Consider the following 21399-nt stretch of genomic DNA (forward strand, 5'->3'; position numbering starts at 1 on the left):
TGTCTTAGGAACCTGGGACACACATGAATAATTTCCACGTTGATTGGTGTGAAACTGGTGAAAAATGTCTGAGATGACAGAGGCAGGGACCTCATCAGCAGTGAGGCCTTGCAAGTGGCCACTCCCAGGAGTTTGGATGTTTCACAGACAAGGAATGTTTGTGGCCCCGCAGGGCTCTGGGACCCGGCATAAAAGGCTGCGCTGCTCCCGGCTCTGCATCCTCGTCTCTGGCCTCCCTTTCCTCGAGGAACGAGGTAAGCCTGAGTCCGCTCCATCCCTCCCTGTGGGCTGAACTGCTGCCATGGAGGCTGCCCGGCTTGATCCTGGGGCTGCCTCAGCTTGGCCCTGACACAGAGCTGTTGGAGGCCGTCAGCCTTTCCAGGCTGGTGGCTGGGGACAGCGGGGAAGAGGGGGCTTTGTTCCAGCAGAAGGGGATCAATGGGGCTCAGCCTCAGGGGGATGTGCCCAGCAGAATTTGCACCTGCCATGGAGTAACACAATGTCCCAGTGCATCCCAGGACATCTCTAACACAGCCATGTCTGTTCTGGAGATGGGCTGTGAGCAGTCTTTCCACCGGGGCCTTAAAGCCACTGTGCTGGGTGCTATTGCTGAAGCGGGGCGGCCTTCCCGTGCCGTGCCATGGGGAGGGCACGAGGAGGGTGGTGGGGGCTGTAGGCACAGAGTGTGTTTTGAAGAGCAAATGTGTCCCTGGAGAGAGCTGAGGGACAGAGAGACAGACTGATCCTGAGGCAGGTTGGTGCTCCCTGCTCTGTGTTGCAGCTTTGCCTCGCGCACCGAGAGATGTCTTGCTGCAGACCCTGTCCCCCACGGCCCTGCGGCCCCTGTGGCCCAACTCCCCTTGCAAGCAGCTGCAGTGAGCCCTGCCTCGCCCGCTGCGCTGACTCCACGGTGTACATCGAGCCTTCGCCGGTGGTGGTGACCATGCCGGGCCCCATCCTCACCTCCTTCCCTCAGAGCACAGCCGTGGGATCCTCTCTGTCAGCGGCTGTGGGCAGCTCCCTCAGCACCGCGGGGGTTCCCATCTCTTCTGGGGGCTCCCTTGGCCTGGGGGGCTCAGGCCTGTGTCTGCCTTTCCCCCGCTGTGGTCAGATCTGCTGAGGCCGGCACATCATCCCCGTTGGCCTTGGCAAATGGGCCCATCTCTTTCCCTCCCTGGCCCCGCACACGTGTTCCTTGGTCTCTGTTCTGTGCCGCTGCTTTTGCTCCTTCTCATTAAAGCCTTTGTGCAGCATCGCTGGAGAGTCGTGGTCGTTTGTTCTCCTCCTCCCTCACCTACCACCTGCTCTGGAAGGAGGATCTTTCCCTCTCCCATGGCGACAAATGGACCCCCAATGAATGGGCACTGCCCAATGTTGGTAGAGCTCCTTGAACGATTTGCATTGCCATAGATAGAAATTGGCAGGGAAACGAGGAAAAGAAGCCAGAGATGAAAGGAGCAAGAAAGGAGCAGTGGACAGGGGTGGAGAGGGGACAGCAGTGGACAACTATTGCCACAGGCGGTAACCTGGTGTTGCTGTGGGAATGATCGAACCTGGAAAGAGCTGCCCAGAGCGTGTAGCCCAGTGTCCATTTTTGGATGCATCTGACATAGGAGCCAATGGTCCCAGAGGAGCGTCCTGTGCCTGACCCATTTTGAGTGGGTGGTCTTGCACCTCAGCTGCTGTGTGATTCATCAGAGAACAGTCCACAAGTGAAGCAGCAGCCGAGGAGAGCTGTGAGTGTGTAAGCAGGCTGAGGGAAAGCCCGAGGGAACCAAAAAGCTAAGGTCCCACTGAGATTTGAACTCAGATCACTGGATTCAGAGTCCAGAGTGCTCACCATTACACCATAGGACCTCCTGCACCAGACACCTCTGGCTCCTGTGCTGAGCCCCACTCAGCCTTGTCTTTCCCAAATTGCAACAAGCCCTTTCTGACTCAGGCTCCTGGAGCACTGCTGCTCCCCATTCCTGCTGTCCCGCAGCCTGTGCTTTTTCCTGCTCCTCCAGTGCCCACGGGCACTGTCTCCTGCACTGCCACCACCTCACACCCTCGCCTGGCTCCTGCTCCTGTACCTCTAACCCTGGCTGGCCCCTCCTTCCAGACCCCTGCACACACCCCAGCTCCAGCTACTGGCATGTGCCTGTGCTCCTCTGGCTCTGACACGTGGGCTTGGCAAACTCACACTGCTGGGTGCTCATAATGGAACCACTCCAGTTCTAGAATGAAAGTCCTGTTTCACCGGGGAATCCCCCATGGGCCCCTGGCCTTTCAGGAAACCTCTTCAGTGCCGTGGCTACTTTGCAGAATGGAATGCCATCCGGAATATTTACGTGCTCCAGCAACGGTGCTGGGGATGCCACAAGCTTCACAGGTATTTTAGAGTTGTAGTGGCACCAGGAACCAGCTGTGTCCTGGGCAGGCCAACCTCTAAAGGCTTTCCAGGAGAGATGTTGCCCACAGCATCCAGTGTCTCCTCCACTCCCAACACCCAGCCACCGCTAGCCAATACCAGTGTCCATTGGCAATACCTGCATTGAGCACATGTGGAGCAGCCTGAGCCTCCTCTGCCCCTGCATAGGCCTGGAGGTGCTGTCCTGTGCCTGGGAAGCTGGGGATTGAGCTGCCTGCAGCGAAGGGAGGAATACCTGTGTGCCCATAATATGCAGGGTCTTGTGGGGGGAAGCTGTGCCTGCTGCTGCACAACTCCACGGCCGCCTGTTGGCTGGGCCAGGTGGCAGGGGCAGAAGAAGAGGAGAGCCAGGGCCAGGTGTGTCCAGAGAGTTACAGGCAAACAGGTTGAAATTGTTGGGTGAGGCAGCCTTGGGGAAAGTTTGTCCTAGCAGAGAATGGTTTCTATCCGTGAACCTCTGAGTTATCGGCCCAGAACATTCCCACTGCACCCCTTTGCTCCTCCCAGGGTTTAAATGTGACTGCCCCCAACCCAGTCTGATGCTGCTGGCCCTCACTCTCTCCTTCCTCTCTGTTCTGCTCTCGACACACTTCTGTCATTCCTAGACATGTTAAGCTTTCTGAATAAATTGTCTACAAGATTTTAGACCCTTGCCAGTGCTACCTGGTTCTGCCCAAAGCCCCTGATGTGTATAATTTTAAAAGTATTTAATATGGTAAGCAAGAAAAAACATGAAGAGTCAGTCCTGCAAACATCCATCTAGAGACCAGATCCTTATGGTGGTGGTCTGAGGGCATGCTGGCAAGGTGTCAAAAGCCTTTGTGTGGAATTATGTTCCTGTTTACAAAATGCAGTGACAGCCTGCTCTAAATTGTCAATCCCAACAGCTGTTGATATGGCTCCCATTTATGTCTTTGAAAATCGGACCAAAGATTTTGCAATGATGTTCAGAATATAGAGCATTGCAATATGATACCAATTATGTAGCCCCAAATATGGTAAGAAATAGTAAAATAAAACTTGTCTTATTGACCTTTTTTTTCCTGCTTTTTTCCAGTTTATTCAGGAAATTGAAGGTCTCTTCTGGTAGACACCTGCTTGTCTGCTGCTCATCTGAAGCACTTCCCACAATGGCATAGAAACTCAGTTTAAAACACAGGCAAAAAATAAGTGATATGAATTCAAGACTAAAGTATTCAACACTGATTCAACTCTTGGAAAGTCAAGCTTTCTATCCTGGAAAGACGAGTCAAACAAGCGGAACAAAAGAAAACTTGTACCAGTGCATCACAGCTGGGAAACATCACAGAGAAAACACTAGTGTTCTCTTATTGTGAAAGGTTTGACTTGCATCTACCTCCCTGATTGTGCCCCAGGCAGGTCTGAAGCTGCTTCTGCTCTGCCCTGAGTTCTGGCTTTCTCTTTTGTGTGAATTCTCTCATTTGTGTAAGTTTTCTCATTCCTCTGGATGCAAATGTCTGATGACCTGGCTTTGCTGGCTGCCAGGCTCTCACCCAGCGTTCTCGCACTCCAGCTCCTCAGGAGGACAAGACAGGGGGAGAAAATGAGATAAAAACTCCTGTGGGTCAATATAAACACAGGGAGATCATTGACTGATTACCATGTGGGCAAACCAGATTGATTTGGGGAAAAATTAACTTACGTCCTTGCCAATGAAAATAGATTGGACAGCGAGGAATAAAGACACAAATAAAACACCTTCCCCCAACCCTCCTTATTCTTCCCAAGCTCAACTTCACTCCTTCAGTCCCAAATCTTCCAACTCCTCAATGAACAATTAGGAATTTCTTACATAATTTGTTTTTCTTGATTTTGTTTTACTTTGAGTTGTTGTTTTGTTTGCCTTTTCCCCCTTTTTTCCTGATTAAAATATCTCCACTCAAATTTTTTAGCTTTTTTGCATTTTTACCCTTCCAATTGTTTCCCCCATCCTATGAGGGGGGATCATTTTATTGAAGCCAGGGTTTCATAAAAGGAACTCATCAAAATCTAATACTGCATGGCAGTGTGGTGTTTTGCATTATACCTGGCTAACAGTTACTCAGACAGTGATGGGAGGAACAATGTACAATTTTAAATGTTTACTGTAGGGCTGAAAAATGAGATTGTTTGGACACCAGAAAACAGAGAGCACAGACAGTTTCTGTCATCACTGTCAAGATGCAACAATACATGTAACAATGGTCACAGCATACCAGGCTATCTCACAAGATGAAAACAAAGTTTGAAATTGCTTTTGGTCAGAAGCTTCCTATGGCATTTGGTGACTCATTTTACATCAGAGTATGCCTGAACATGGGCAAGCAGGGATGACATGTTATCAAAAACGTTGCACTTGGAGGGGCCCTCATTGGGGAGCGCGGTCCCTCATCCTTTAGCAGCAATGGTTGCCATGACCACTTTCTAGAAGCCTTCCAGACCTGTCTTCTGCACCCCGAGGGTAAAACGCCGGAAAGCCACTTCCCCTCGCCGCGGGGCTGTGTGCAGGGATGAGCAGCCCGCAGGACGGGCTGGAAGCGCGGCTGCTCTGATCTCAGGAACAAAGTCCCGGCAGTGCGGAGTATGTGACGGCGCGCCGGGCAGCGGCTCGGCCAGCGCTGTCCCCTTCACCCCACACTCATAGTGGCTGCCATGTGTTTACTGCCAGGTGGGGCGAAGCAGCTTCGGCGGCAGGGCAGGGACAAGCGCCGTGCCTGTGCCGCCGCCGCCTCCCCCGTCCTTCCGCTCCGCAGCCTCGCTATTCCATATTCCTTTGCCTTTATAGGAAAAGTATGCGCAGGTCCGGGGGGGCTGCCCTGAGTCACCGAGGCCTGCGGTGCCCGCCCCCGCCCAAGGGGCCGGGGCCGCCGCCGGGGCGGGGTCAGCGCTGGCCGCCGGGGCAGCAGCGCCGCGGCCGCAGCGCGGGGGCCGAGCCGCGTGTCCCGCCCCGCAGCCCCTCGGCCGCGGCGCAGGGTTCGCCGCCATGACGGGCAGGTGAGGCCGGGCACACGGGAGCCGGGCGGGGGTCTGGGCCGTGCCCGCCTTCAGCGCCCTGGGCCGGCCGTGACGTGTCGGGAACAGCGCCTTCTGGCCCCGGGTAACGCCGTGGGGGCCTGGCGGGAAGGGTCAGGGGAGAACGCTTTGCTGCTGGGAGGCCTGGGCGGAGCGGGGCACGCTCCGGCCCGGCGTGCAAGCGCGGAGCTGCTGCGCTGTGCCTGAGCCCTGCACGGGGACACAGCGGAGGGCAGAGCGGAGGCAGAGCTGGGCGGGAGCAGCTGCAGAAGTGAGCTGTGCTTGCTCGGCGGCCAGGCTCTCTGGCCGCACGGCGTGACCCGGGCTGGCAGCCTGCGCCCGGTGTGCCCGCACCGCTGCCCGTCGGGGCCCTTCTCGCCTATCTACACGCAGCCCCTCTGCCGACAGAGTCACTCTCCTCTTCTTCGAGCTGGTCTTGGAGTTAACATGTTCCAGGAGCTGTTTAAATCTGGAGCTTGATTCTCCTCTTACTCTGTCTGACAGTGGAGAACGCTGTGAAGCAACTTAATTGACAGTTGTAAATGAGAAGAGGAGTGGGGAAGGCATTTTCTGGCATTATGCAAGGGTTTGCATAAGTGCTTTAATGTCACTTTTTTGTCCCATCTGTAAAATAAAACCGAGACGTTATAAGCAGTTTCTGAAAATAAGCTTGCTTTTGTGAAATGTTTTGGAGATGAGATGCATGGAGAAGTAATACTACAATTAGCAAGGTGCCCTTTTTAGGACACTCATCCTCGTGAGTCCTGCTATGTTACTGTAGTTCTGAAGCATTGTTCTTTGTGATTAGGAATACTGAGATTGATTCGGAGCACTTTGTGTATAAATATTCACTTTCCTTTTGTGTCAAGTCTTGATGTTTGTATTATGCAGCGTTTTCTGATCATTCAAAGTGGATCTTGATTAGTGGGTTGTTGGGTGTGAGAACCTGCTGAATAATTGTGTATGCTCATTTATGATTTGGGAATGTATTATTTTTGGTCTCTATGATGACTAATTGATGCTCTTGGGTCATTATACATGCTCAAAACTCTTCTGGGTTTTGCCTTGTGTCTTTACTGGTCCCTTTTTTATTTTTCTGACGTGTGAAACAGGTGTGTATTTACAAGTTTACATTCATTATCCTACAGCTAGAGGAAGACTCAGGAACCTTAAATGTTCACAGGTCATGGGTACCCATCCAGCTCTTAAATGGAAAAAGGATGGAGAAGACTTGAACTGTGGCTATATGAACCCAGCTGATTTTATTTTTTCAAAACTGAGTGGCTTGGTACTGTTTAGAACGACAGGCTTACATTGGGTGAAGTCACTCAGCAGGACAGTGGGAAGTGCTGGTGGACAGTAATCTTTGTCTTCTCTCCATGCTGCCTCTGAAACTTGCCTGTTAAAGTGCAACACTGTTCACTGGAAGCTCTGACGTGAAGTGTGAACCTGGGTGGACAATTCCAGGGTAGCTGAGACACTGCAAAGTGTGCAGTTCAAAGTGAGGCAGGACTTCTGTTCCCTTTTCCTTGGGTTTACTTCAGAGGGTTATTAAAATGAGCAGGCCTTGGCTTTAGCTTGTGAAAAGTGAATGCGGGTGTTATTTGATGTTTTCAGAAATGTTTGTCCTGGGAAGTTTGTCAGCTATGAACATTTATTTCTAAAGTTCTGTCTGCTGTGGTTCCCAGGACAGGACAATTAACTGAAGTTGTTTGTCACAGCTGTAACTCAGCTGGCTGTTTCCTTGTTTATAGTATCATCCATTTAGGGTAGTAGTTTCCCAGCAAAGCTTTAAAGTGTCTTTGTAACATTGCACTGCTCAGCACCTTGCCTGGCCGATGCCATTGACAAGCACGGTGTTCAGTGTTGTTTTTCAGGCTGGGACAGACTCCTATGGCATTGGAAAGAATTCAGCATTGAGAATGTTCTTCCTTAGATCCAGCTACGGGTCACTCTGCTGAGTGCTAACCAGATGTTCCCTGTTTGTTATCTGGGAGTTCTTCAAGTCTGCTGACGTCATGTAGTCAGATGTACTCCAGCTTTTGGGACATGGGATTTTCAGGGTTCTGGGAGGAGATGAGCTGCTTCACAGCTGGAGCATCCCCACAATATCCATCAGTGGGAACCTTCCTGAGTCAGGAAGGGGACATAAATGTCCCTTTGGTCTTGAAACTGTTGACACGGAATGATTGTGTTCGTTTTACAGTGTTCTAAAGTGAAGATGACTGGAAAACATGGTGTACTGAAACAGTATTCTTTTTCACTTCACCTTCCTTATAAAGTAGAAATAGGAAAGGGCTCTCTTCTAGATACTCTGATTACAGATGCATTATTATTAAAATACATGAAAAATAACTCCATTTTCATTGTTCTGTCTCATTTGGCTGCAGAGGCATCTCCTGAATTTAAAAAAATCTGCAGTGATTTGATGTATTGATTTTTCGCATTAGGGAAGAATATAAGTCCAGGAAAAAGAAGTGCACATCTTTCTTTTTGTGTACTTATAGTAAAAAAATTACTAAAATTAGGTGACTGTCTAGCAAATGAAATGCAAATCTTAAACATACCACTAGCTGCATTTTTACAGTGTGAGGATTGTGTTTTGCTAGAGAAAACTGATAACTAGATAATTGGATTTTAGAAATAGTATTTGTGACTGCCAGGTCTGGGCTGGGCTATTGGGGAAATAGAGGAGGAGAACCACCTCCCTGACCTGCTGGCCACACTCTTTAGTTTTATGAGGTTACATGTTGTTTTAACTACATTTAAAAATGAATTCTGTATAAGATAGTGTATTAGATGTAAGAACAGTGTGTTTCTAAGCAGTCTTTCTGTGATTTTCAGTGTTGATAAATACAGTTGGTGTGATTTTTGGAGCATTTAGAAGTTAACTTTGGTACTTCCTTACCAATAAATAAGGGAAGACCGCTTCTAGAATTGTATTTGATGTATTTAGTCCATCTGTTCATTTTGACTTTTGCCTTTTTGAGGATTGTTGGAGTTTGGGATGGGGTTGATTAATTTTGTTTGGTTAGCTGGATTTTGTTGTTTTATTTTTTTTTTGTCTTCATGATGAGCTTATTCCTAAGAAAGAAGATCTGTGAATGACCAGCGAGCAAAACGTTGTCAAATGCCCAAAGGAGAAACTAAACAAAAATGGAAGAGAGTTTCCTTTAAAACTTTGCTGCTGTGATGTTGATTAGAAAACTCAAAGGTGAAAAATGCTAGGGCTGTTTGGAGTTGCCTTTAGAAATTAATCTAATACAAAGCTCAAGAAAAAATATTTCCCAAGTGCATGTTTCAGAGCATGATTATCTTCATAAGAAATTTTTGTTATCACTATACTTGGTCGACTTGGGATCTGGATACGCCTATGTACTTCCTGTAGTCAACAAAAGAAGAGCAGCTGCATTTACAGATATGCTTATTGGTTGTTCCTAATCCAGTGAAGGTAAGAAATAACAGTATATTATTTTCAATTAGGCTAGCTGGTTAGATGCTTTTTTAATTCAGTAGAGAGCTGCTGCTGCTTTACATGAAGCAGTTGTAAGTAAAATGGTTTGAAAGAGGAGGGAGTATAAAGGACAATATTACAAAAGATTTCCTGGTGCTGAGCAGACAGTACCTGTATTAAATATATGATATTTCTTATCTTATTAAATATATAAGAGATATCTCTCTGAGTTAGAAGCAGCCATTTCTGCTCTTCTGGGTTGAAAATGTGGTTTTAATCTTAATCTTTCAGTCTAAATTTGCTCTCTGTTGCTCTCTAGATAGGAGGGTCCTTAGTCTGTTCTGGGGCCATAGAGGTCCTTCTCTGAGGAAGAACCTGAAAATGCCTGAAAGAAGTCTGGCTGCTTTCTTCTCTGCTTTGGCCCAGAAAATAACCATCTGTGAGAGTCTGGCATCAAACCTGTCTCTTCAAAGCAATCTATCAAGAGGGAAAGGAAAAACAAACCCGTGCACTTTCATTCTGTGTGTAAGGTGGCAAGAGAGGAGTGAGTGAGCGAGCTTGTGTTGAGGGATGGGAAGACAGGATGTTTGCTGTTGAGATTTTGGTTTTTTTTTTTTTTCTTTAATTCCCTCATCTTCCCCTTTGAAGAAGACAGTCGTAGTTTCCATGGAAGAGTGATTATTCAAAAACCAATAGAATCATGTCATATGAGTCAGGTAAAATCTTAAGTGTTTGAGAGAGAAGGAGGGTTTTTGTCAGATTGCTTAAGGATAAAGGAGATTATTGTTGTGGTGATTTAATATTTTGCTTTCTGCTAGAAGTAAAAAGGTGATTTAATCTTACATTTTAAAAATTGTTTATTGCTTTAAAATTTCAAAGGTCAGCAGAGACACCCAGTATGGAGGACATTTTTCTTTATTCCATTTGTTTTGTAAAATAGAAATAGCTGAACTACACTACAGTTTGAAAGAAATGGTAGTGGCAGATTGCTGTCAGGTCAGAAGCTGAAACTCTGGAAGGAGTTTCCTCTGGAAGAAAATGGGGAGTGCGCTGTGGATTTTAAGACTGCTGATTTGTGATTTTAAAAGTATTTTGTTCTTTATTCATGCCTGCTCTATTGGGCCCCAGTAAACCCTTCTGTTTTTCTTTAAGTGTCAGAAGGGATTCCTTCCTGCTCATTAATATTAATTTAGAACTCATGAAGTCATCAGTCCTCTCATTTCTTTCCTCTGTAGCTTTCCAAGCTGTATTTCATGCTCATGCTACAAAAATCCTCTTTCTTTTTCCTTTTCATTTCCCTTTCCAACCCCTCCCTCCCTCCTTCCCCCTCCACTCACTTTTTTTTTTTTTGTTTAGTTTACTGAAATGTAATTTGTTAGTAATGACTCTTACGATATTTTTCATGGTAATGCTTGAAGGCCAGAGAGCTCTGGAGCCTGGAATGCCAAGTATGTTCTTCCTCCCTGCTTCCTGACCCTCTGCTGTGTGCGACTGCTGCCGGCTGCAATGAGTCCGGAGAGCAGAAGTCTTTGCAACCTTGTTTCTTGGAATATGCTTTGTCCAAGTGGAAGGAACAGCTCTGTTGTTTATAGTATCCTTAGGACGTGGTGTAGTACAGCAGCCTGCAGGGAAGCACTTGGAGATGCCAGGGTCAGATATTGATATGCAGTAAATTCTAGTGTTTGCTATCAAGAGCTCTAATAATCTGCTTTGCCTTTCTGCATGTCTCTGTGCTTTGATCAGAAAGTTTTCTTGATTTAAGTGTCTTAATTATGTGAAGACTCAGGATTCATTTTTTTTACCTCACTTGTGACATTTATACAGATGAGTTCTACAAGGCTAGGAAAGAATAAGGGGCTAATGTAGCCCTTAGTGTGCTGCATTAAGTAGATAATTCCTAGCGGAATAAAGGAAAGAGGCTGTCAGATCTTTAAGAATATGGCAGAATGGCAGACAGGTTGTAAGAAACAGTGCTTGATCGGCTGTCTATGCATCCTGCTTCAGCTCTTCTAAAATGTAAACGCAACTCCCCAAAGGAAGGTGACTCACTGAGTATCGGTGCTGCTGGTGTTGCTCCAGTTGCGTCCCTGCATTTCCCTGCAGAGGGGCCGTGGGTGCCATGGCTGGCCTGAGGCTCCGGGGGCTGGCAGCCTCCAAGCTTTACCAGCGCCGGCAGGATCGGCTGAGTGGCACCGGGTCACTGCTGAGCAGCAGGACAGACATGGCAGCTGGGATCCCTGGGTATGTCTTCAAGATGAAGGGAAAGGCATTGTTAAAGCATTTTCCAGGATTTGATAGATTTTCGATTCTGTTGGTGGGGCTGTTTTATTTAAAGTGAGAATTGTTGACACAGAGCCAGAGGGGATGAGGTCGGTTTGTTTTCATTTCCAAGTAGATTAAGAAGGAAAGAGCTTTCCTGATGAGAAAGCTTTCGGTTTTTAACAATAACAGGAAAGCAACAACCTTTCCCATTTCAAGCTCTGTGCTAGACTGTTCAGAACCAGCATTAGTGCTTGTGTTGGTTTTGCATGGCCTGGTTTTTGGTAGCGGGGGGGCCGCAGAGGTACCTTCTGTGAGAAGCTGGTAGAAGCTCCCACCATGTCCAGCAAAGCCAGTCCCTGATGGCTCTGAAGATGGACGTGGCCAAGGCTGGGCCAGTTAGAACTATTGGTAATACCTCTGTGATAACATATTGACGAAGAAGAAGATCAAAACAAAGTGGGGCACAGATTTTTCTATCCAGAGAAGAGGAGGAGGTGAGAACACGTGAGGGAAACAACATGGACACCAGGGTCCCTGGAGAAGGAGTGGGAGAAGGGGCTCCAGGTGCTGGAGCTGAGATTCCTCTGCAGCCTGTGGTGAGACCATGGTGAAGTAGCTGTGACCCTGCAGCCCCTGGGGATCCATGGGGGATGCAGAGATCCACCCCCAGCCCCTGGGGATCCACGGGGGATGCAGAGATCCACCCCCAGCCCCTGGGGATCCACGGGGGATGCAGAGATCCACCCCCAGCCCCTGGGGATCCATGGGGGATGCAGAGATCCACCCCCAGCCCCTGGGGATCCATGGGGGATGCAGAGATCCATCCCCAGCCCATGGAGGAGGTGCCCCCGCTGGAGCGGGTGGATGCCTGGAGGAGACTGTGATCCAGTGGGAGACCAGGTGGAGAGAACGGGCCCCTACTTGCCAGCTGGAGGAGGACTGCACCCCATGGAAGAGTGACCCATACCGCAGCAGTTGTGGGAGGGCTGCTGCTTGTGAGATTGGAACCATGTTGGAGAAGTTCACAGAGAACTGTCTCCTGTGGGAAGGGACCCCATGGCGTAGCAGGGGAATGACTCCTCTTACTGAGCAGTGGGAGAAACTGTGGGTGATGAACTGACCAAAACCGCCATGCCCTGTGTCCCTGCACTCTCAGTGGGAAGAAGGGAGGTGATGGGGGAAAAAAGGTGTTTTAAGGGCTTATTTTACTTCTTATTATCCTCCGCTCACTATTTTAGTAAGAAATTCACTTTATACCTCTAAGTTGAGCCTGTTTTGCCCTTGGAGTGTTTTCTCCCAGTTGTTATCTCAACTTATGAACCCTTTGTTTAATTTTTTTTCCTCTGCCCAGCTGTGGCAGGGGAGGGTGAGTGAGCGACTGTTTGGGTGCCTGGTGCTTGGCCAGTGTCAAACCATGACAGTGTGGCACTGTGGGAGTAAAAAAAGAATGAAATGCAGTAATTTTTCAAAATGTTGATAAAATTCTATCATTCCTTGGGTTTTAGGGTTCAGTAGTCAATTCTTTACCTATACTGTTAATAGCGAGCTTGTTGATTTTAGTTTTTGTAAATAACTCCCATCCAGCTTCAGAAACTGAAGCTTTCAAGTGTAGCTGCTTCATGAGAACATGTAAACCAGAGCTTCTTAAATCTGTCCAGACAATTCCACTGCTTGATATGATCATTACTTTTTCCACGCTTCACATTAAAATTTTACTCCTGAATTTTCATTAGTTAATGTTGTGCAGGAGGTAAATTGTAGGTTCACAGTTTGTGGTAATGGCCAAGCCTCATCCCCAGTGGGCACAGCTGTGAGAATCAGGTGAGCAGCACTGACAGCAATGAGCCATGGAGTGCCCAGGTGCACTGAGCAACCACCAAGGGAACAGAGGGCACACAGGTGCCGTGCATCAACATGAGGGGATAAAAGGCTGGGCTGAAGAACAAGATGAGCAGATGCCTGAAGCGGAGTGATGTTACTTTGTATGAGCAGATGCCTGAAGCCTTCTGAAGTGGTCTGGTGTTACTCTGGATGGGTTGAAGCTTTCTGAAATTGTGTTGTGGCTGTCTCAACTGTGATATATGCCGTGGCAGTAAATTAGCAAGAGCTAAATCAAACTTAGTTTCTTCTTGCATTTTGGGAGAACTGTGAGCTGCAGCAGCAATGTGGGATGTGAAGTCTGTCACTGGAGAGAGCAGTGAGCATCCAGGAGAGGTAATTTTCTTTTTCTAGCAGTCAGTTCTGAATTTGAGACTTTTCTTAGCAGGAAGTAGGCCTGGTGCTTAATTGGACACGAGGATTACTTTGGCGTCTCAATATGAATTGTGCATCCCTCACTAAAACCCTCCTTTTTCTGCTCTTTTCCTTTTAGCTAATAGCTTTTAGTTAGTTGGTAATTTTTTTATTTTTCCTACAAGAAGCTATGGGTGTGAATGTATGAGAATTTAATGAGGAGGGGGGCTAACAAGGTGGTGGAAGTAATGGTGATGCCATTGAGTGGAGACAATGCTGGTCAGGAAAAGTGAGAAGCATGGAAGAGGGCCGTGAGAGGAAAGAAAAGCACTGAAGAAGTAGGTGTGCAGGTAAATTGAGTACATTTTTCACATCATACTTCTTCAAGCAAAGTAAGCATAGAGCCTATATATTTTGGTTTTATTGAGCTGGTCACAGTGCTGAAAACTTCAATCCCTTTGAGTTGTTTCTCTCCTGAATTACTATATTTTAGCCATGAGTTTTTAGCTAGTAATAATTTCTGCTTCTCCTTCTTGAAAGGCCTTGATGGTCTATGTCCTTTCTTCAGGCAAAGAAGAGTAATCCAACAGTAGTGCTGCTGCTAGTTGGTGATAATTGATGAATACATGTGGGAATGATCTGTGTTGTCCGCGCTGGTAAACAAACATCACATTTAAGCTCCTTTGAGATAGTGGAAGTGAAGTAGAGAAAGCTCTAATGTGTGTAAGGAGTTATTTATCAAATAGACATTCTGGGTGAAGTGGTACGTACTTGATAATAAAAGGATGATTTTCCTGTGTAAGAGCACTAATTGATTTAAAACCTGTACATTTCTTTATGTTGCTGATATTTACCTGGGCTGAGTGAACTCTGCTACCTGTGTGTATTTATTAAGTAACTGGTCATGATTTACTGGCAATAAGTATGTCTTGGTGTTGAAAGGTACTCCAAAGTATCCATGACATAGGACTTTTTTCTGTGTGACTACCAAGAGACTTTTGCTGCTAGTCTCAAAAGTCTGCCTGATTGCAGCATCCTGCAGGCCAAACATATGGACCTTGTACTCTGGCCTCAGCTGCAATATGTGCAATTTTTTTTAACCCCTCCAATTTCTACTTAATTGCAAATTGCTGTTACTGGTAGACCCAAGGAGAGATTTTTTCCCCCATATTCTGGCCATAAGTTGTATTTGTACATTTTTCTTAATTTTGCTTATCCCTGTGTTCTAAGAAAGAAAAATGTTTATTTCACTGAGGGTTTGGAGCCTACATGATCAAGGAAGATACACTGAGCGAAACACTATTCATTTCTTATTTAGTCAGTGAAAAAGTATTTAGCATGAACTGAAAATTCAATGCAAGCATAAGGAGAAATGCTGAAAATGTTAAGCTATGCATATAGTTTACCAAATGCACAACAAATTATACTTTAAACAAATGGGAAATGCTTTTTTCCAGAGTTTTATGACAAGTTTAATAATAACCAAACTAAAGAAGTTAATTCAGTTTGGGAAAGTTGTCCAGAAAGTCAATTGCAGCGAAGAGATTTTTGGAATGATAAGAGTAGTTGGGGGCTGTTTTTCAGCAGTAGTTCATGAACTGACACCCTTCCTCTTTCTTTTGTCTTTGCGTTAGTCATTATCTGTGAAATTAATCATAAAATCTGGTATTGTCCCAGCAGATTTCATTTGTATCTTTGTCAATATTGAGGACTTTTAAGCCACTAATTCTCAGCTGTGCTGTGGGGGTGGGAACCAGCTTCTCTCCTTGAGTGCCGTCATTTTTGTCGTGGCTACTGATGTCTGTGACACAAACAAGTAGTGACAGCTCTTCCAGTTTATTGTATCTGTCTGTGCATTCATACTAGAAATGTAACCATATTGTGATATTTTCTGTATACACTTGCTCCTACTGGTAGACCAGAATGAGCAGAAAACACATTTTTAGGGTTCCCCAGCATAGGTTTTGCTCTCTTGCTGAGGTTGGGATAATGCCCTGCATTCTTGTATCTCAAAGTATTATCTTGCTTTCTTTTGTACGACCTGCAAGGTTTTGGGTCACTACTAAAGCAATTCTTCATTCAGCATTGTGATGAAGGAGAACTCTGTGTGACACTAAAACCAAAAAGATTTTGAAACCAATTAAAGAAAACTTTTTTTTGACTGGGCTTTTCTGACAGAAGCACTCCTCACTCCTGCAGTTCCTCTCCTTCTGAGGCAAAATCTGCGTCTGTTCACCTGTTCTCCTGATTGTCCAGTTGTCTGGTTCATTTTGTCTTGTAGCCACGTTTAAGATAATGAAATCTGCATATGTGATGGTGAAAGCTGGAGCTCCTCTTCTGATCTCTTAGCAGTGAAATTATTGTATTTGCTTCTTTTCCCTTAATCTGTCACCAGTGGTAGAGCCTTGTGAACAAATGTTTTCAAACAGAGGTAATATTGACTTCAGTGATAGAAGGAGGTAAAATACTTTCAAATATTCCAGTAGTGTTTGTACCTGTGGCACAGAATGGGTCTCCTAGATAATGACCACTTCTTTTAAAGGAAGAATTTTTGTTTCTCTTTTTTTTGTTGTTTTTTTTTTTTTTTTTTTCATTTGGGACCTATGCTGGTACTTTATAGTAAATATTTCTGAGAAGTTAAAGCATGAGAAACCTAGTTATAATGGTCAAAACATAACTTCTGTAAATCAGGTACTTTGTCAAAGATAATTTGTTAAAGATACAGCACATAATGATGAAAGATTGGGAAAAGCATTGTTTCAATGCTGGTATTTTTTGGGGTTGTGCAGGACAGGATAACTTCAGGATGCTGATCTCATAGTGTTTTAACAGCCTTTCCTGTCTTTGTGTCACCAGCTTATTGTTAAAACAGAGGAAGATTCTTTATTTTACTGAATAGCAAAAAATCAATGAGCAAACAGAATAGAAGTACTTTATATTGGGGACTGTCTTTTGTGGGAAAGATTTGGGTGTAAATATGTGATGAGTGGCACAGCAAGTCAAACTTTTGAAAAGGATGGTTATGGTGTTACTCTTCCTTTCTCCCTGCTGCCAGCAGAAGTGCTTTTGCAGTAGTATAGTAAACTGAACCATGAAATTGCTGTGAATTAGCAAGGTGCTCCCTCTTCCTTCCAGCTTTGGTTAATTTTAACCTTGAGCTAGTTGAAAAAATGCTTGGTTTTGTATAAACAAGAGAGCACACAGGGGTGTGTACTGGGGGAAATTAAGAAATTGGCAAATGTTGAAGTCAAACCTTTGAATAAATGCAAAGTCATATCTTTAGGGCAATGCTGAAGTGGCAAAATGTAGCTTGAGAGCAAAACAATAAAATGTCTTAAGTGAAAATGGATGCAGAGTTATAAATGGAAAAAGAGCGAGGCTGCAGAGCTCTTGGTGTGGATTGTCAAAGAGCTGCAGCTGCTGGTTTGTGTTACAGGAGGTACATTGGTGGGAGCTGATGTGGTTCACTTGACTTCGGGTAGTTTGGCTCTTCCCAAATGTTTCAGTTGAGTTTTAGCTGAGGCAGAGAACCAAATTGTTATTTTTGTAGTAGTTCTTTCATTTATATTTTCATGGACTAATAGTTTCTCTCATCTGCATAAGTCACACTCACTAGCTCACTTGTGTGGACAGCTCAGATTGCATCATGATCATCTTTCTTATGCCTTTGAGGAAATCTTGTCAGCAGCAGCATCAACATCAGAGGAGTCCCTGTGTCCTCATTATCTTTCTTTTCAAGATAGCAGTGGGACTTGTGTGGGAATCCCCCCTGATGTGTCTGGTGTGCAGTGTCACAGCTGCAGTGCATTTCAGTGTCTGGTGTGCAGTGTCTCAGCTGCAGTGCATTTCAGTGTCTGGTGTGCAGTGTCTCAGCTGCAGTGCATTTCAGTGTCTGGTGTGCAGTGTCTCAGCTGCAGTGCATTTCAGTGTCTGGTGTGCAGTGTCTCAGCTGCAGTGCATTTCAGTGTCTGGTGTGCAGTGTCTCAGCTGCAGTGCATTTCAGTGTCTGGTGTGCAGTGTCTCAGTTGCAGTGCATTTCAGTGTCTGGTGTGCAGTGTCTCAGTTGCAGTGCATTTCAGTGTCTGGTGTGCAGTGTCACAGCTGCAGTGCATTTCAGTGTCTGGTGTGCAGTGTCTCAGCTGCAGTGCATTTCATGCAGGAAAGTGGCTGTGCAGGTTGCAGGCTGTAGTTGTGTAATGCAATTGTGGAGGTGGCTGCTCTAGCAGAGTTCACCCTGCATGTTGATACTGGCACTGGTGGGTCCCTTTGGAGAAAGAAAAAAGAAAAGAAAGAAAATTAGGGGTTTTAAAATGTTGACTTGTTTATAAAGGAAAAAAACCCAACAAACACAACATAAGATGGAGCTTTGCTCTTAGTGTCTAGTGTGTAATACTTGCTGGTTTGCCTGGGTTTTTCTCCTAGAGGAGATTTTTCACTATGGTGATAGCAGTCTTTATTAATCTTGGCTGTTGGCTAGCTCAAGTCTTGGAGTTTAGGAACTGAATTTTTCAGCAGGGAAAAAGTACTTGAAGTGGAGATTATATTTTCAAGTCCTGGTACAGATTTGTGTGGTGTAGCTGGAAGAGTGGTGACTAAAAACCAAGACGATAAGGTGTTGGCTTTGCTGCAAACACTGATGTTTTTGTGCTGACCTATTCCCTTGGCACTGTGTCAGGATAAAAAATACTTCTTTAACCTATGATATCTAGTTTATGAAATTACAGGATTTCCTCTTGTCCATAATTTCAGTCCATGTCTGTGTTTTTTACATATCCTTTGTACTGCAAGAAGGGAACAAGTTGTAACAAATTTTTGCTAAATTGGTACTTCATTCTTGAGACTATTGTGGTCTGTCTTGGTTTTTGCCTCCCTTGGAATTGCAGTGTAGAAAGAAAGCCTGAATTTACTGAGGGGTTGCTCTAGGTCACAGCCTAGGATGTGCCCTAGGTGTCCCCTCTGCAGAGGGGAGACACTTGGCTCAGCTCAGCCAGCTGGAATCAGGGCTGGTTGTGCTACCTCAGGAGTGTGAGGCTGCTCCCTGCTCATTCCAGTTGTGCTCAGGGCATGAAGCCCTGGAATACAGACATGGGCCTGTTTTTGGGGGATGTCTCTGACCAGAGGAAAGGGAATCTTCTGCTCCTGGAAAAAATTATTGAATCACTGTTTTCCATGAAGAGGTGGGGAAAGTAGCATGCTGGGTTGTTGAGTAACATGAACAATGGAAAATCAGTTCAGAGTAACTTTGAATCTAAAAAGAGAGAAAAAAGCTTTGTAAGGCAAGCCATCTTTCATTTTATGCATAGTGTACCTACCTCAGGAAAAGTACTATACAAATAGTTTGGAGCTATTTTTTAAATGGTGGCAGTTTTTTATACTTCCACCTGTTCCAATCATGGAATTCAAAAGGTGTCCAGAAGGCATAAAATAGCTTTTCTGTATCTAAAAGTATAATAATATTGAGGTTTTATACTATTGGATAGTCTGGTGGTTAAAAGAAAGATCACACTGAAACATGAAACTGAGATGTACCTTATAATTTTTCCCTCCTAGTTTGCACACATGATACACATTTAAAAACTGCATTAACTTAGCATGCTGGCAAGCATGAAAATTTTGTCAAAGAGGTTAGTGTGATTCCTTATTTTAGGGTAGATCGAGGCAATATCCTTTATATGATTTGTAAGTGTGGCTTGAGGGGGGTGGGTTTAGCCTCATGTTTTGAGGGAATGAAGCTGAGACATTGGCCAAGCCAGCTAGAGGAACTTCTCCCTGCCCATAGCTTTGTAATGCTTTGACAGTTTGAACTAATCTGTCAGAAGGACAGGGGATTGTAGAGGGGGAAATGCTTTGTTGCTGCTGACAGTGAAGGGGAGGGTGCAGTGGGATATCAGTGCTTATTACATACCAGAAGATCCATGTCCTGAGACCAGAAGGCCCAAGAAGTCAGGATCATTAGGTTTGCTGCTCTCCAAACTGCTGGTTTGGAGAAAAATTGTGGGTGTTTGCTATGAGCTGTTAGCAGGGTGATGTAATGGGGTGAAATATTGGTGAAGTAGCCAAAAGTGTGCAATAGGTACATCTGCTACTTGACCTCATCTGCCACATATGAGTTGTCAGAACCTTATTTCTAACTCATGTCAGTGACTCATTAACTCATTGATTTTTTTTTTTTCATGTAAAAAGGAGTTTAAATCAGCTGGAATGTTTATAAATGTTCTTACTCTTGTCTTTATTCCAGTAATATGTCTGATGCTCTGGCAAATGCCGTGTGTGAGCGCTGCCAGGCGCGGTTCGATCCCGCAGAGAGGATTGTGAACAGCAATGGGGAGCTCTATCACGAGAGCTGCTTTGTCTGTGCTCAGTGCTTCCGGCAGTTCCCAGAGGGACTCTTCTATGAGGTGAGTTCTCAGGCTGGTGAGAAGAGAAGAGAAATAGCTCTGGTAAAATGCAAGGAATTTTCAGCTTTCTTGCGTGTTTAATTTCTTAGACCTAAATATTTGTTGCCATTGTTTTGAGGAGCTTCCAATTTAATTTCCTTCTTTTTCTTCTCATGTATTCCTTCGGTAACAGCAAAAGCTGCTCTTTGGATGAGACACATTTCAAAAAGAAAATAGTGTTTTGTTAATCATCACAGAATGACAAAATGGTTTGGGTTGGAAGGGACCTTACAAATCTTCACATGCCAAACCCTGCCATGAGCAGGGCCACTTTCCACTGGACGAGGTTGCTCAAAGCACTATCCAACCTGGCCTTAATATTTAATTAGACATAAGTAATTTTTTTGTCTTTATTTTTAGACATATTGTGCCAAACTGTTCCAGTTGGGCAGCTGAAATAAGTGAACCCATTCAAAAGCTAGGTTTAATTTTTTTTTACAGAATATGCACAAGCACATATTTGAATAACACATTGTTTTAAACATGCTGTATTTTATTTTGATGCGTGTTTTAGCCTCGTGTAGGAGGAATAGTAGTTCTGAACTAAACTAAAGCAAAAATTAAATTAAAGGCAACTATAAGAAAGGGATTGGGGTATTCTTCAGGATTTTTACTGCCTTGTAGCATCATTGCTATTAATGTAGCTGTGCAAATTCACCATGAGGCTGAAGCCATATGTGGATATTTCTTTAATGAGAACCTTTAGGAGTTGAAAAACAGGTGTGTAGGGGGCTAGAACTGGAAAATATGACTGACCTTGACTAAATGGTCTTATCAATAGAAAATCATGCTGAGCTGTCAAGATGTAAAAGTAGTTCAGTTATTCATGAGGGCTCCTTCTCTCTTGTTTTGTTTGCAGTTTGAAGGTAGGAAGTACTGTGAGCATGACTTCCAGATGCTGTTTGCTCCTTGCTGCGGGGAATGTGGTAAGAAGTGGCAAATATCAACACCAGGGCTTAACAACTGCAGGGCTGTGCAAAGCTCGCAGCATTGCTGGGATATCCAGCCTTGGGCTGGGATTGTTGGGGTTGTTTTAAGGAGTCAGGAGCTCTGGGTGAGAAAAAAGCAGTGATTTTGGGTAATTCTGGTTGTGGGGATAATTTGGAATTTTTTCAAGTTAGATTGTAATAGTAATTATGAAATTAAAGTGGAAGGACAGTGGATTTTGGTAAGACTGTTTTCTTCATGCATCTCCTGGTTTCCTTTTGCAGGTGAGTTCATTACTGGGCGTGTTATCAAGGCAATGAACAACAACTGGCACCCAGAGTGTTTCCGCTGTGAGCTCTGCGATGTAACCCTTGCTGACCTGGGTTTTGTGAAGAATGCTGGCAGGTAGGATGGAGCAGGAGGTCAGAAAGTTTTATCAGTATATTAATGATACAGCTGTGAGATGCTGAGGGTGGTCAATTAGTTTTACACTGAGAAGGAAAGCTTGAAAAGGTACAGAAGAAACTTTAGGAATAACTTGTTAGGTGAGAAGTTCTTCATCCAGTGATACATGTGCTTGTTTCCAACAAGAAACTCAAATTTTAGTGGCTAGTAAATGTGTTTTGGAAGAGAAAGGGATTTCAGGCAGAAGACAGGTTTCA

At 45.1% G+C, this 21399-nt stretch overlaps 1 protein-coding gene and 1 non-coding gene across 3 annotated transcripts in view; one reads left to right on the plus strand and one right to left on the minus strand.

Annotated features, from left to right (window-relative positions):
* LIMS2 (LIM zinc finger domain containing 2) overlaps positions 1–21399 on the plus strand; it is a 201757-nt gene that overhangs the window by 163253 nt on the left and 17105 nt on the right. Inside the window, exons 1-5 of one of the 2 annotated variants that reach the window (XM_068200998.1) lie at positions 5314–5337; positions 5385–5407; positions 19612–19771; positions 20670–20736; positions 21022–21142. In XM_068200998.1, the coding sequence (XP_068057099.1) occupies positions 5397–5407; positions 19612–19771; positions 20670–20736; positions 21022–21142 (359 nt within the window). In that variant the 5' untranslated portion in view covers positions 5314–5337; positions 5385–5396. Of the gene's footprint in view, positions 1–5313; positions 5338–5384; positions 5408–19611; positions 19772–20669; positions 20737–21021; positions 21143–21399 lie in introns of those variants that run through there. The other variant, XM_068200999.1, reaches the window with a different exon arrangement.
* On the minus strand, positions 1786–1857 carry TRNAQ-CUG (transfer RNA glutamine (anticodon CUG)). The gene has a single exon. It is a non-coding gene; the product is annotated as a tRNA-Gln (tRNA).

The sequence above is a fragment of the Anomalospiza imberbis genome, chromosome 10, assembly GCF_031753505.1.
Source record: "Anomalospiza imberbis isolate Cuckoo-Finch-1a 21T00152 chromosome 10, ASM3175350v1, whole genome shotgun sequence".
Taxonomy (NCBI): Eukaryota; Metazoa; Chordata; class Aves; order Passeriformes; family Viduidae; genus Anomalospiza; species Anomalospiza imberbis.